The sequence below is a fragment of the Podarcis vaucheri genome (genome assembly GCF_965113315.1).
Source record: "Podarcis vaucheri genome assembly, chromosome: 10".
NCBI classification, from domain to species: domain Eukaryota; kingdom Metazoa; phylum Chordata; class Lepidosauria; order Squamata; family Lacertidae; genus Podarcis; species Podarcis vaucheri.
Window position 1 is genome coordinate 30,441,257 of NC_138748.1, and position 16,285 is coordinate 30,457,541.

The following is a 16,285-nucleotide window of genomic DNA, read 5'->3' on the forward strand; positions in this document are numbered from 1 at the left end:
ATATAAACATAGAGGAAAAAGGCTATCAGTGCAATTGAACAGCCTCATCTGCAGTCACAGCTTCCTTTCTTAGCATCACTGTTGCCTTAGCTGAAATGCCTTCATGAGTTTCACCAATTAATCAAAATACCATCCTTGCTTTCAACTTTTAAGTCTGGAAGAGGTGACTTTTTTTGACACAGGAAATCTGGTTGTGACAATTTAGCATCACCCTGTTTTTGAACTGTGTATTCCAGTATAAATACTAGTATCTATTTTTAAAGGGCTTTCTCCAGCACCAAATTAAAAGGAACCATATGCCTGAAAGTAGGGGGAAGCTCATAAACTTTTCACATGCAAAGCATGTATTCCACCATTGAAATACAATCACGCAGAATGCTCTCCCCAGTGAGGTCTGCCCGGTCGATCTCTGCACACCTTTTCAGTACCAGGTAGAAACTGAACTTTTTACATGTATGAAATGTTTTTGTTTCATATGACTTTTCCCCCCTTGTGGTTAACAATGCACTTCCATGTATGTTTTTTGAACGCAAGTTGCTCTGCAACCTTTTAGGTGCAAGAGACTAAGAAAAAATAATAAAGAACCACATTCACACCTCTCTAATCTCTCCACAGAGGAAGGGGTGCCCAGAAATATGTATAGGAGAAATAAAAACTCCCAGTAATAGGTTGCAGCTGAATCAGTGTCACAGGAATGCTCCTGATGTGAAAAGGTTGCATCTGAATAACTTTTTCCAGTCAGGGAGCTACCTGCAAAATGGAAGAAAAATTCCCTTTTTTGGATAGAGAATATGCCACACCTGTGTCTGCTATGTACTCAGTAAAATATATAACTTTGCTTAATGTATTTACCCCACCTCAGGACTAAAAAGGCACCTCTTATTTAAGAAAGCAAACACACTCTACTTATTGTCAGTGGATTCAATGATACTTACTCCACAGAAAGTCTATAAAAGAACTAAGCTATGCTTGTGTTTATCAAAATAAAATGCCCTACTATTGCAGTTGTCTTCACTCCACATACAGCTTGAGTAGCATGGAAAAAGTGATTGGTATTATTGGTGTTTGCCCTGAAACCAAATAGGATGAAAGGGTTTATTCCCACTTATGAAGAATTGCAGCAGAGAATTGTGCAAGACCAAGTGAGTAACAAGTTTGTAGCAGCCAGATGAACACTGAATGGTTTTTGTCCATAGCTGGTTCTCCTCAATTGCTGGTGGCAGATTGTTTTCTTTCTATTTAGGCATGAAATGAAGATTCATAGAATCATAGAGTTGGAATAGACCACAAGGGTCATCGAGTCCAACCCCCTGCCAAGCAGGAAACACCATCAGAGCACTCCTGACATATGGTTGTCAAGCCTCTGCTTAAAGACCTCCAAAGTAGGAGACTCCACCACACTCCTTGGCAGCAAATTCCACTGTCGAACAGCTCTTACTGTCAGGAAGTTCTTCCTAATGTTTAGGTGGAATCTTCTTTCTTGTAGTTTGGATCCATTGCTCCGTGTCTGCTTCTCTGGAGCAGCAGAAAACAACCTTTCTCCCTCCTCTATGTGACATCCTTTTATATATTTGAACATGGCTATCATATCACCCCTTAACCTCCTCTTCTCCAGGCTAAACATGCCCAGCTCTCTGGCATCCACTTGCTTTGTCCTTACTTCATGTGCTATCCCTCGAAGAGAGGTTTGCTGCCAGAGACCCAGCGTTTGACCTCAGGACACACCATTTCCCCTTAGCCTCAGCTTCTCTAATCTCGTTTAAGAGAATCATGGCCTAAACAGGCAGGGCAGGCATGGTGTTGCTAACAAAGAACAGTATTTGGACCAAAGGATAGTTCAATTTCTCTTTAATCTGAAAGTGATGCGACAGGAAAACCAGCGAACTGCATGCACAGTCCAACTGGGGAGTGGGGGTACAGAATAACAACGTGCACCCCACCTCCTATGGGAAAAGGGTGGCCACATTTGGATCTCTTACCCTGGCGAAAGGGTTAGGGCCAACATGACCTCAGTGTATAAAATCCTGCATACCACGAAGTGGATACAGGTTAATCCTCCATCTCTCGTAACAAGAGAATTCAAAGGCACCATGGGCATTAAATGAAGCTGCATGTTGAAAGACCCAGGACAGACAAAAAAATACAATTAAACTGGAAGTTGCTGCCACAGGAAGCAGGGATGGCCACCAGCTTTAAAACAAGAGAAATATGTGGAAGGTAAATGCTATCAGTGGCAACTAACCATTCATGGCTATGCTCTGCGTCGGAGGCTGTAGGCTTTTGAATACCTGCTGCCGGAAAGGGCAGGTGGAGTGTGTGTTCTTCTGGCTGGGTCCTGCTTTGGCGCTTCCCATAGGCATCTGGTTGGCCACTGAGAACAAGATGCTGGAGACTAGATGGGCCAGTGGCTTGATGAAACATGCTCTGTTATTAACAAAATGTTCTGCCCCTTCCCAATCTGTGACTGTGGCCGAGGATTAGCTCGTGTAAGTTGTTTCACTTTGTGGCTCCAGGGTGTGCAGTAGATAAGAGTTAGCTCCGGTTCTCCAGTGTATTTGTTTTTAATTTTAACCATCAATGTTCCTATCAATGGGAGGAAATTCATGGGAAATGTGTCCAGTGGCCTTCATTATTGTGCATGTATTGACAAGCAAAACCAACCGAACCCCACATTTGCACCAGCTTAATTAAAGACAATGGAAACAGGAGATTTTTTTAAAACTTATATTCAAAATATCTTTGTATAAACAATGGCAATACTACAGAGTAGTATTTTAATACAAATCAGTTCAATATTATTAACTGTTAAACTTTTATTATAAATTAAAATTTCTTTACAAAAAATTGCACATAATAAATTGACCACTCTTAGGTTCTGATGCACTGGCAATTGCAACTGTATCTTTAATCTTCAAGTTTAAGTCTCTGCCACAAGTCCAGAATGCAGAAAGGGCAGGAAACCACCCTCATTGAGCCTTCAAGTGCAAAAAGCATACTTGTGGCCATGGCAGTTACTTTCCTTAAGAGCGGCTGCTTTTGTTATTATATCCTGCAATGAAAACGAATCTCCAAAACGAAACAAAAAGGGATTGGGAAAGAGGGTGGGGTGGGGGTTGGGAGGAAAACAAAGTGGACCGATTGTTTTTGCTGTAAACTCAGCCCATATTATTAGCCCCAAACACAGATCTCTCAGGCATCAGTGCGAGCGTCAAGTGAAATCAGGAACCGCACAAAAGAAAATGAAAAATCAAAAATAAAATATAAAAATCAACACATTTAAAGTCTGTCATTGGGATGAACTATACTTACGTACATGATGTTATGAGAGTCTGGCAGGGCCCAGAAGCAGGCCATAGAGGACATTCATTTATCCAAGGAGGCGATCATGTCAATTGTTTCCAGGTTCAAGGAAAGCAGGCCAGAGAGAGACTTGATATGCTCAGCTTTGCGCACCTGCTTTTCAGAGGCCTAAAGCCAGAGATCAGCCTGGAGAATCATTCAAATGATTTTGGCATTTAATAGGACTTAGCACTGACTGCACCCAGTGTTCAGCGATTCGTGCTTTCTGTTCTGTAAGTGTTTAAATTTAAAAGCTCATCTAGGCTGACTCCAACCTCTTGGCACTTGGAAACTAGTTTTCTCAGGTTATCAGTTTTACCTCCTCCTGATGCTTCAAACAGGAGCTGCTGTAAGAGATGGTGAAGCAGACATAAGATTTAGCCAGAGCTGGAATATCACCACATCAATGGACATGGGATATGCAGAAAATTGAAATGAAACCTTAAACGGAAACATAAGGAGAAAACATTACATCTTTCCACAGGGTTGCGCAAAGAGGTAGCTTCTGAAAGGCTCTCTGATATAAGTGATGGACCTGTAAAGAAGAGACAAGAATCAATCTAATGTTATCCCAACAAAACTTATGTTTGTTTTCTGTCTTATGTGCCTGTAACACAGGCTAGGAATGGTGAAGCTATGGCAGGGAAATGCTTGAGGGCTACTGCTAGATTTAAGAGCTTTACATTCTTCAAAAAGTGCTTAGTTTTCAGGCTGTAGAGGAGACATGGAAGCCTGATGATCACATTGTAAATGCTTAGAAACAGACAGGACTCTCCTAACTTTCTTCTATTTCAAATTGACTGAATTGGTTTACTACATCAACAAGTTTCTGTGTGCCATATATTCAAAAGTTTGTACTGATCAAGTCACTGAAGACTCCTTTGTTGGATTTAAGCTTCTTTTGTTATTTAAAGGCTCTGCAATCCTACATCCACTTACTGAGGAATTAATTGTTCTGATTTCTTATCCACCCCTCACAGTGAGGACCCATGGTGTAACTATTTAAAAATACAGTATTGACATCCGCTAAAAAAAACAGATTATACTGAAGGGAACATGATAGGTCCCAAATACATATCTTAGGCGTCAAAGGACAGAGTAAAGAGGTGTGCCTTTATCAGCATGTGAAAAATTACAGAATGAAGATGTCAGACACACTTCTGTAGCTCAGGGACTGCCAAATAAATTGCTACTCCTTGGACACTTATCTAGTTTGTAGGGAAGGAGACAGCTATTTGGGACCTGCCTCATTCAAATAATCAGATTTTGCTTCTGACATGTACAGGATTGCATAGTAAATGAGCATTATGTGACCAAGTAGGATGAATTAAGTATGTTAAATTAACATCCTAAGTGTCCTTGTGTTGGCACACTACTGTGTTTGAAAGCTGCAGGAATGCAAAAAGGCTGTGTTTCAGCCAAGTCTGGCTCTAGCACATTGAGCCCCTGACAGAATTAACCTAAAAGGAAAAAAGACTTAGCCAGAACCTTCCTACCTCCTTGCCTTCATTTGATAGCACACAATTTCTGAGGAGCAGACAGCAGACCTCTTTTACTCTAAAGCTAGCTTAGCAAGAACACTGTTCTCAAACTACTTTTTTTTTTTAAGGTGTAGACTAGTTCATTAAACCCAGGGGTGAGGCACAGAACTTTAGCTTAATGGTTGCCATCAATTTGATTTTAATTAATTTTTATAGTGAAATGTTTTTAGAATGTTGCACTATTTTATTGTTGTTAGCCGCCCTGAGCCCGGCTTCGGCTGGGGAGGGCGGGATATAAATAATAAAATTATTATTATTATTAGTTAAGTATCTTTGCAACTGGCTATTTCAATAAGCTTTTCTTACATACCTCTCTCTGTCCCTTTAGAAAGCACTCAGCAGCAATGGCTCTGAAGGGAAGAAATAAAAATGACTTATTTTTTTGCAGAATACCGAATATCTTTATGGGAAGAACACTGAGTATGGGATGGAACTATAAAAGTCCTGGAAAGTAACAGACTAACTCCCAATGATGATAATCTATAGTGAAGAGACAAAAAAGATCCATTTCATAAACAATCTTACATGAGCAAGACATTTCAGTTGTTCCCATTATGTACAAACACTGCAGACAATGATCAGTTCATCACCACTGGATATTGCTATTATGATATATAAAGGGGAGGGTAGAAAGGAGGAGGGAAACAGAAGTCAATAATTTAATGGTAAACATTCCAAAGCAGCAACAATAAAATTCATCAACACATTTTCCTTACTTAGACACACAAGGCATACTTACTTCTGAAATATTTTTTGTATGGGAAGCAACAGTCCTCATTTTACGACATTAGTGCCAGGAATCTGTCTAAACCAAAGTTTGTGGAAAGACTGCAATAATGAAAAACCTTTCTAGCATAAAACCAAATTTGAAGGCCTACTTCAAATGTAGCTTTATGAAGCAAACCTTATTTTTTAAAAAAGATTATCTATGTTAACAGGTGTATGACTGTTGAATTACATTTTCCAGATGGCCAGGCATGTTGGGATATTATATGTAAACATCTTGGCTTGTAGTTTCAGAATCTGGACATTGCTCTCTTCCCAGTGTTGTTGAAGCAGCCTGCAGTGACAAAGGAGCAAAGGGAAACATGCAGTGCTGAATAAGAATGTAAAGCAATAATACTAAGCTCTTTTAAAAGTTTGAACAGGGGGTGGGGGGAGGTGGGAGAAGAAGTGCAAGTGAGAGTGCAGTTATGGAAAAAAGAAAGTACACCCTCTATTATGGTTGTACACATCAAGACATGATATTGTATCATGGTTTATTTAACAAAAATAAAGCCCAAATGGAGAAGCCATGCGTGAAAAACTAAGTACACCTTATCACTCAATAGCTTGACGAACCACCTTTAGCAGCAATAACTTGAAGTAATGGTTTTCTGTATGACTTCCACAATAATAGTAGTTGTAATAATAATAATACTATGGAATAACAGGTGGAGCCTCTCTGTCCAGTGTTCTTACAAACCTACTGTAGAATACTTGGTCTAAGAATGAGTCCCACAACACCCAGACGTAATGCCCGGGGGGGGGGGGGGAGAGACACTGTTCTATCTGGCAAACCAAAATGCTTGCCCTAATGTAATGATCACCTTAGAGCAAGGCTTTCCAAATTTTTCAGGTTCGTGACACACTTTGTGGCACAGTAATTCAGTTTTACTAGCAAACTAACCCTTTTCCAGCCCCGGAAAGCTTTGCCTTAGAGCAACACTAAATTCCTCTCCTCATGTTTTTTTGTTAATATGATTTCTCAGTCTTCCTACAAACTGAAATAATACATGTTATGTATTAGTTCTCTTTGCTCTATGCCAGGCTTTCCCAAACCTGGGTCTCCAAGCTGTTTTTGAATTATAACTCCCACCACCCATAGTTAGCAGGACCAGTGGTCAGGGATGATGGGAAGTCCAAAAGCAGCTGGAGTCCCAAGCCCTGCTCTAGACTATTTATTTCCAGATCTAATCTTTGTGAAGAATTTTTTTTTCTTCAAAGAAATCCCAACTCAGCCATCCAGCTTAGAAGATGGCAAGTCATTTTTTAAAAGGGCAGCGGGAAAAACAGGTACTTGCTTCTAAATGCTTCTGCCGATATTCTCTTACCTGAATGCAAGTCCAGGATTAGCAGGCATGGTAGAGCAAAATCTTTCCAATGCTTTGGAATGCTGAGACTTCGGAATACAACTCAGATAAAAGAAAATAACCTGTAAAGGTTAATTTTCAAGAAGTTAGGTCATTCAAGCTGCATGCTTTGTTCACAAATCCAACACTTGATGACGAAGACAGCGGCACTGAGTTAGTAGCAGCATCTACAAACAGCTCTTCCAGGTACCACTGGCCCCAAAGATGAACCACAGCAAGAAGCACAGGGGAAATTGCACTTTTCCGGCAAATGCTGGAGTCCTTCAAAAAGTAGGGAGAGCTGGTGGAAGAGACAACACCAGCTGACACAGCATTTCAGAGGTGTCAGCCAAGGATGATCTCCAAGCAGCCTAAGGAACCTGAAGGAGGTCAGCTCCAAAAGGAAAGTGTGACAGACAACACTTCCCTATATAGCAACACTAGGCTTCTACAGTTCGCCAATCCCCCGCCTACAAAACATTTTAGAGAAGTTGACACAAATTTAGCCACTGTGCAAACACTCTGCAGCTTTTGTATGTGTGTTTAGTTCTCCTTTCCCTTACAGGACTGGTATTTTAGTGCATTGTGTTGAACAAAATACTAAGGAAACCCTACATGTATTTCAGCATAATGTGTTTTATATACAGAGTCCTGTATCTGAATTACCAAAATGCTTATACCTTGTTGTGGAATTCATAGTTGGTCCAGTAATCAGCGGTGCTAAATGGAATAGGGTAACGGGTGGGGACTGTAACAAGACATCTGTTCACAAGATCTGTAAAAAGCTTCAATTCTTGAACTTGATTGTTAGATCTGACAACCTTGCCATTGATGAAAACAAGGTAACTGAAAAAGAGGAGAGAGACCCAGGCGTTAACACTTCCAAATGCAGTACTTTTCCAGTTATAATGTCTCCTCATTTAAACTTACTCTATCCAAATCTGCTGAACTATTTCCTCTTGCATAACTGCTCCCAGAGCTGCCTCATAAGCATCCACTGCATCTCCAGAACTTCCATGAAGAGACTGGTATAAGCTATTTTTCATTGAAAGAAAACAGCGTTAGCTTTTCTGAAACTGTTACATGCCTTTTGTGAAAGAAAAGGGCAATGGAGAAGCTTGACATTATACACAAGTATAAGCCCCCAAAATGATCAGAGGTACAAAATGTTTCCGAGTTTTAAAAGTGTTTCAACACTTTAACTATTCACAGTGGTTAACAGGCAATAATTAATACTGAAATTAATGTAGTTAATGTAAGTCAGCAAAACAGCTCTTCATCTCTTTCTGACTGAATGTCTGCAAGAAAAATACTGCGGCCAACAACGCAGATGAGAGTATTTTAGTAGAAATTCCTTACACTTTATGAATCTAAGCACTTGAAGAAAGGGATTTTGGCAGCTGCCTAAGTACTTCTAAGAAGTTCTCTCTTCCATTTATATATAATTCAAAACTAAAGTGTGGGACACAGGGCTCAAGCAGCACATCTGTCTTCTGATTTTAAACTTAAACACAGCCAACTTCATGGTGTTTTAAGTAAAAAAAAAAATCACAACAGATGTTTGTAACACCAAACCGCAAAGCTAAATAGCATAAGAAAGGGCAAGCAAAGCAGCGCATGGTGTATGTTCATGACAGAAATACCAAAATCCTAAAGGATACTGGCAGAAACTAGGACAACCATGGCACTCCTTATATTTGCTCCTATTATATATAACACGAGATTAGCTGCCTCCTCAACAATCTGTAGTTCCCTACTTAGATAGTGTTGCAATATTAAAAAAATTATCAGACTTTGGAAAAACTCACCAGTATATTTGCCACAAGTAAGGAATTTGCTGGTTTAAAAGCTCTTCTGTAAAGCTTCCCTTATACATAGGCGGTGTGAATTCAATTGGCATTGGGAAATTCAAAAAATATCTAGAACAAAGAGTCCTTATTCAGTGTGACAAATGTTCACTACACCCAAACAATCCTAACCTGAAGCAATCTGAGCAAAGAGTGGACACACCACCTATGTCTATCTCTCAGCGAGTAAGAGGCAGACTAGAATTTGGAAGCAGTGTATGGCAGCCACTGAAAACGGTAGCCGCTTGTCAAGTTTTCCCATCTGTAGTCAAAATCATGATTTTCTGCATTCCCTTGTGCCAAGGATTACTGTGGTATCTAGTTCGATTCCAAGTGAAAACAAAACAGTGAAGGAGATACCAAAGAAATGTATTTAAGCTATGCTTAATATGCTTTTAAAGAGATGTCTGAAGAAGGTTTTGTTATAATCCTTTCACAATCTTATGAGAACATACGAATATGTGTGATCCACCCTGACACCTGCAGGTATACGGCGGTATACCAATTTTAATAATAAAAAATACTGTCTCTTAAGCAAAATATCAATATATAAATACCTTCCCCTTATTGACTATATTAAATATATTAAGTACGTTGGGTTTCCCCCCTGTGTTTTCCTTATTTGTTTATTCATGATATTCTGAATTAAAATATTAACATTTAAAATTTAGTCATAACCTGATGTTTTTTTTGAAAATTGTGCAATTATTACGGTATATGCTTATTTGCTTGTTTTCCTTTCAAAACTTATATTTTAAGTGTATTGACATATACGTACCTATATAAACATGGCAAAATAAAGAAGCCTTGCATTATGTGCAAGCCACTAACACACTTTTTACCTCAAATGGAGTGTTTTCATTAAGTTACAGAAACTCATAAGGTAACATAGGCTCCCGTAACAACCCCAACTTAGGGTGCTGCAAGGCTTATTTCAAAAGCCTGAGGTGTTGCAGAAATCTATTTTCCTGTTTGCAGCATAAGTTTCAGCTACTTAACCTGGCTACCTCATATGTAAATGTGGTTTATGCCAATAATTACAGGGTGCTAAAAGATTCTGGAAGAATATCTCAAGAAATAATAGGCTTTCTCGACTTCGCTGTGCACCACTTTTCTAAAAATATTTGTCTACTTTTATATCACAAGCACTAGTTGCCTTACGCTCAACACACAAACTGACAAATAATAAAATAACATGTGAATTGCTTTTCACTGTACTGCGAAATCTAAGGACAGCATCGCCATAAAGTTCTGCAAGCAACTATGGTTTGTGCAAAATGGCAATGTGTAACGTAAGTGATTTTACAAGTAACCATACAGAAATTTTATAAACGGAACCAAGCAAGACATTACATAAACCGAGCTCATAGCAGCATGGAATGATTAGTTTACTTGCCACACTTACCGTAACAGATCCACAGGACTGTTGTCTCGAGTCACACACTCAAAGAATGCTGCAACGAAGGCTTGCAACAGTGGAGGAATACTATCTGATCTATTCTGTCATGAGAGAGTAAGTGACATTGGACTAAAGTTACAAAATGTGAAGAGCAAATCAAACTTCTGCGTAATGCACTGTAATGGCTCTTTCAAAACCAAGGCTGTTATAGGAGTGATGCAGAGGGTGGGCAGACATTACCCAAAAGCAGAATGCTATCTAGATTTTCTGCAGTGCTTCAAATGGTTAACATTCAAGGATGAACTTTTTGATCTCTCTATAGATTAGATGCATCAGCTAACCCTTTTGCACGTTACAAAAGAGGGATAAAGAAAGAGTCTCACACGACTGTTGCAACATCTGTGTCACATTCTAAGGCCAGCGTGCCCCAACCGGATGTTTTCCTCTACAGCTCTCACCAACCCAAGCTGGAGCCGATAACAGTTGAGTCCCAATCATCTGAAGAAGGCTGTTCTACATCGTCCAATAAACCACTCCCTTCAGATTCACATTCCAGTTGTTTTTTTTTTAGCATTTGTGGGCAACAACAACTTTAGGCAAAACAAAAACTCAGCTGCTTAAATTCTGAAAATCAAACTCCTGGTCAAATGTACTCTGAATGTCACCATTTTGTATTAAATAAACTTGGTTCTCTCTCCAACCTGTTATAAAAAGCTGAATAAAGTCATTGGTGTTTTACCTGCAGAATGAAGAATTTGCACATAAAGTAGAAAACCTGGGCATTTTGAGGGTTTTTCTCAAATGCTGTAAGCCACACGTCACATGCTTTTTCCATCTGGCCAGTCCGCAAGTACAAACCAACTAGTGCTTCTAGCAGCCGACAGTCAATGGGGTTTAGTTTCAAGAGTGATTTACAAAGCTCAATAGCAGCTTCCCACCTTGAATGAAAACAGTGAAAAACAGCAATTACTTATCTTATTTTTAAAAAAGACAGTGACCTAGAAGAAGAACTTCCAAGACAATCTTGTGAACTATTACACTCTTTCCTATTACCTATTCTTTTTTAATGATAACATTGGGCATGAACCTCCTTTCTTAGTGCTGCTATATTAATCTGTGTTAATACCATAAAAATGGGAAATTGTCACTCACCATGCATTTTTTGTACAAAGGATTGTATTCAACTAAATTTTACTCAGAAGAGACCCATTGAAATTAATTGCCTTGGCTAACTTGCAGCAATTAATTATAGTGGTTCTACTCTGAGTAAAACCAAGTTGAATATAACCCATAATGCTTAATAGCAATTTTGCAAGTGACTTACCTTTCTAACAGCTGCTGCAAAATGACCATGTTTCTATATAGCGGAAGACAGAGAACTACTCTTTCATCAGCTGCAGAATCCTCACTGGTGCATGACTGGATGGCATCTAAAAACAAGCAAACACCAAGTAAGATTACACATTCACAAATACAAAGCTTTACCGCAGAAAAAGCTTATAAGTTAATGTATAAATACACCTGTATTTGGGGGGGGGGGTTAGGGGGGATGGGGAGACAATGTAGTCATGCATTTCATTTCAGTCATTGTGCTTTAGTTAGGTATGAAATAATTTCAGAGTTTCTTTAAGAGATGAAGATGTAAATTATCCAAGCAGACAAAATTAAATTTTCAGATCCCGTTACAAAAATACCAACTAATAATAATAATAATAATAATAATTTTAAAAACCGGAAGAGATAAAGTAAGATCTGAGTTCTTTCAAACTGTTAAGAAAGCAACAAAGCCAGTCCTCCAATTATCATTGATTATTCTCAAAGCAAAATTATTTTTTATGAACATTTGAAGAATTTCCTTTGTGTACATACATGTGCATTAATGAACATGCAGGATCTGTGTCTCAGTTCAGTTACTTGTTGTAAACAGATTCCTCTTACTATTATTTACTACTGCCTTCCCTGCTTGCTGCGCTCACAAGCCCCTGTTCCCCTTCTCACATTCTTGACCAACCTCCCCTCCCTCTATCCCTTTACACACACCACCCCCACCTATCCTTCCACAGCTCACCCAAGCCCTCCCCCCTTTGGAAAGAGGGGGAGGCCTTCACCCAGCTGCTTGCTAAAAAACAAGGTAAAGGGCCCTTTCCTTTAAACCACTGTTTCCCAACCTTGGGTCTCCAGCTGTTTTGGGCCTACAACTCCCATCATCCCTAGCTAGCAAGACCAGTGGTCAGGGATTATGGGGATTCTAGTCCGAAAACAGCTGGAGACCCAAGGTTGGGAAACGCTGCTTTAAACCTATCTGCCGGTGCACTTAAGGGAGGGGGAGGGGGAGAAGGAACTTCCCCCAACAGCATGCTAAACTTCAAGATGAAGGGCCTCCCAGCATCCATTCAACAGCTCACCCCAACCAGCCTGCTGTTCTTCACGCTGCAGTTTGTATGGCTAACAATGCTGCAAATATTACGTTTTTTAAACCTATAGGAAGAAATTCTCAAGCCAGTCTGCACGATCCACTACAATAAATTGTCTTGCTGCAAAATACATGGATTCTACTCAGAAGCAAGCTCCATGGGATTGGTCCCAGATGACTTGTAAGGATATAAGTCATGGCTTCTCCTATATATGCTAAACATAAGCAAACTGCCTCTAAATCAATGAAGACCACAAGAGACTACACATTGAAAAGCAAAAGTCCACTGCATATGTAACCGTAGCACAATTATTTTAATAAAATAAATAAATAAATATTTTTTTATTTATATCCCGCCCTCCCCAGCCGAAGCTGGGCTCAGGGCGGCTAACAACAATCAAAATAATCCAACATTCTAAAAACATTATAAAATTAATTAAAATCAAATTAATGGCAACCATTAAGCAACATTCTGTGCAGATTGCCAGAGGAGGGGGTCAGGCTGCGCCCTGATCAAAGGCCTGGTGGAACAGCTCTGTCTTGCAGGCCCTGCGGAAAGATGTCAGGTCCTGCAGGGCCCTAGTCTCTTGTGACAGAGCGTTCCACCAGATTGGAGCCGCGGCCGAGAAAGCCCTGGCTCTAGTTGAGGCCAGCCTAACCTCTCTGTGGCCTGGGATCTTCAGGATGTTTTTATTTGCAGACCGTAAATTTCTCTGTGGGACATACCAGAAGAGGCGGTCCCGTAGGTACGAGGGTCCTAGGCCGTATAGGGCTTTAAAGGTTAAAACCAGCACCTTAAACCTGATCCTGTACTCCACCGGGAGCCAGTGCAGCTGGTATAGTACTGGATGAATATGATCTCGCAGCGAAGACCCCATAAGGAGTCTCGCCGCGGCATTCTGCACCCGCTGGAGTTTCTGGGTCAGTCTCAAGGGCAGCCCCACGTAGAGCGAGTTACAATAATCCAGTCTGGAGGTGACCGTCGCGTGGATCACAGTGGCTAGGTCAGGATGAGAGAGATAAGGAGCCAACTGCTTAGCTTGGCGGAGATGAAAAAATGCCGCCTTTGTTATAGCTGTAATCTGTGCCTCCATAGAGAGGGAGGTATCGAAGACTGACTCTTAACGGACGATGCTGGCACTAATTGCACCCCCGCAAGAGATGGGAGTTGCTCCCTCAATCCCATATCGCCCCGTCCCAGCCAGAGGACCTCTGTCTTTGAAGGATTTAACTTCAACCGGCTCCCACGTAACCATCCAGCCACAGCTTCCAAACATCTGGTCAGTGTGTCTGGGGCCAAGTCAGGATGGCCATCCATCAACAGATAGAGTTGGGTGTCATCGGCATACTGATGGCAACCCAGCCCAAAACTCCAGACAAGCTGGGCGAGGGGGCGCATAAAGATGTTAAAAAGCATCGGGGAGAGAATTGCACCCTGAGGCACTCCACACACCAAGGAGTGGCGCGATGACAATTCCCCCCAAGCGCCACCCTCTGTCCCCAACCAGAGAGAAATGAGCGCAGCCATTGAAGGACTGTGCCCTGGATCCCCACGTCGGCAAGGCGGTGGTCCAGGAGTTCGTGATCGACCATGTCGAAGGCTGCTGACAGGTCTAGAAGAATCAGCAGCCCCGACCCGCCTCGATCCAGCTGCCTGTGGAGATCATCTGTTAGGGCAACCAGAACCGTCTCGGTCCCATGACCAGCGCGGAAGCCGGACTGGAATGGATCGAGAGCCGATTTTAGATATTCTATCAATATTAATTCAAGAAATAAACCACAGCTGAATTTAAATGGGTAACCTCACCTTCAAACACCGCTAACAAAGTATCAGGATCAGCTTTCACATCTTCAATTGTTTTCCAAGGTATTAAGAAAGGCTCCTTCTTCATTATTTTTGAAGGGTTGCTATTGGCAGGATCATAGAACTTGATGGGGAGATCGCCAAACTCAATCAGATGTATATAGGATAACCAAGCTAAGCAGCGGTCACTTATGGTGAGATGTTGCACCAAAACCGGTTCACTTTCTGACTTCAGTGCATTCTGCGGAGAAGAAAGTTATATGATTAAATCTGACAGCTTAAATAACAGGCAACCTTGCTATATTATGCCTAGTCATAGAAATATATTCTAGCAATCGAGCTTGAATGTTTTGTTTCACCAAACAGATCCCATGGTCACAATTGGGGAATTCCAGGTTTTAGAAATTTGCCTGGCCTTATTTGTTCTGTAACAAAGTCTTACATTTTTTTAAAAAAATGCTTTAAGGTTTTACAGTATTACAATTAAGCAGCATATAAATGTTGTGAAATAAATAAATTTGCAGTTAAAACTATTTCTACAAGGACTGAGATGGCAGAAGACACAAATGTTGAAAACTGTATGCAATGGCCATATATTACACTGGTAGGCCATGTGACAGAGGATCATTTAATCACAGACAGTAGCATAGACCACTGAAGTCCCTGCTCCCTAGAACACCCAGTAAAAATGGTGGAGATTTTGTAATCTTATATATTTACAAGCGTTTTTTCATAACTGTAGGGAAGCACACACTGGTCCATATGAAATTGCTCTCATCTGCTACTGAATAGTGCAGCAGGGACATTACCTTCAAACTAGATATATAGGACAAAACAGCAATGGATGCCAAAGCCAAAAATCACTTTGATGAAAATATACCATAACCACCATAACATGATATACATAAGCAAGTACCTGGAATAACGCAACAGCATTTTGATATTTCCCAGTAAAAAGGCTTAGGTGAACTCTATACAGCAACATCTCCAGCAAGTGAAAGGACCGAAGATCCAGATTCTCTTCACATTTTGGACTCTCCATCAGGAACTGTAGCATTCTCCCACACACATAATCCTTTCCATCAAATGAGTTTTCCAGATTTAGAAACTGAATGGCAGTTAAGAAAGATAAAACGTTTGAGGATTCATCTCATTTTGTTTCGGGATCTAAAGAGCTGTGTGCAAGTGTCGAAAGCGCTTCTGTGTATGCACAGAGACATTTCTGAGATTAATTAATTAAGAAGAAGAAGAAAAAGAAGAAGCCGCCACTCTGGGTGGCTTCCAACAGAATATTAAAATACAGTAGTCTATTAAACATTAAAAGCTTCCCTAAACAGGGCTGCCTTCTAAAAGTCTGGTAGTTGTTTTTCTATTTGACATCTGGTGGGAGGGCATTCCACAGGGCGGGTGCCACTACCAAGAAGGCCCTCTGCCTGGTTCCCTGTAACTTGGCTTCTCGCAGTGAAGGAACTGCCAAAAGACCCTTGGCGCTGGACCTCAGTGTCCGGGCAGAATGATGGGGGTAGAGACGCTCCTTCAGGTATACTGGACTGAGGCCATTTAGGGCTTTAAATGTCAGCACCAACACTTTGAATTGTGCTCGGAAATGTACTGGGAGCCAGTATAGGTCTTTCAAGACTGGTGTTATGTGGTCTCAGCGGCCACTCCCAGTCACCAGTCTAGCTGCCGCATTCTGGATTAGTTGTAGTTTCCGGGTCACCTTTGGTTTGCTTTCAACTATAGCCAATTGCACTGTATCACATATTATCCTGGAGGCATGATGTTGTGGGGAAAGTTTGGATGCAAGGTAATGCGAACGGAACTCCAAACA

General features: G+C 40.8%; 1 protein-coding gene across 5 annotated transcripts in view; it reads right to left on the reverse strand.

Moving 5' to 3' along the window:
• Positions 1–2,757: 2,757 nt before the first annotated feature.
• The window catches only part of ZFC3H1 (zinc finger C3H1-type containing), a 38,604-nt gene continuing 25,076 nt past the window's right edge, over positions 2,758–16,285 (reverse strand). For 2 of the 5 annotated variants that reach the window (XM_082241079.1, XM_082241078.1), the window contains exons 23-35: positions 15,371–15,562; positions 14,458–14,695; positions 11,562–11,667; positions 10,977–11,175; positions 10,244–10,338; positions 8,800–8,910; positions 7,922–8,026; positions 7,672–7,837; positions 6,974–7,074; positions 5,839–5,940; positions 5,191–5,230; positions 3,812–3,874; positions 2,758–3,686 (exon numbers count right to left, since the gene is read on the reverse strand). In XM_082241079.1, coding sequence (XP_082097205.1) covers positions 3,549–3,686; positions 3,812–3,874; positions 5,191–5,230; positions 5,839–5,940; positions 6,974–7,074; positions 7,672–7,837; positions 7,922–8,026; positions 8,800–8,910; positions 10,244–10,338; positions 10,977–11,175; positions 11,562–11,667; positions 14,458–14,695; positions 15,371–15,562 — 1,656 coding nt within the window. In that variant the 3' untranslated portion in view covers positions 2,758–3,548. Of the gene's footprint in view, positions 3,875–5,190; positions 5,483–5,838; positions 5,941–6,973; positions 7,075–7,671; positions 7,838–7,921; positions 8,027–8,799; positions 8,911–10,243; positions 10,339–10,976; positions 11,176–11,561; positions 11,668–14,457; positions 14,696–15,370; positions 15,563–16,285 lie in introns of all 5 variants that reach the window. The other 3 variants (XR_014224210.1, XR_014224211.1, XR_014224209.1) reach the window with 3 other exon arrangements.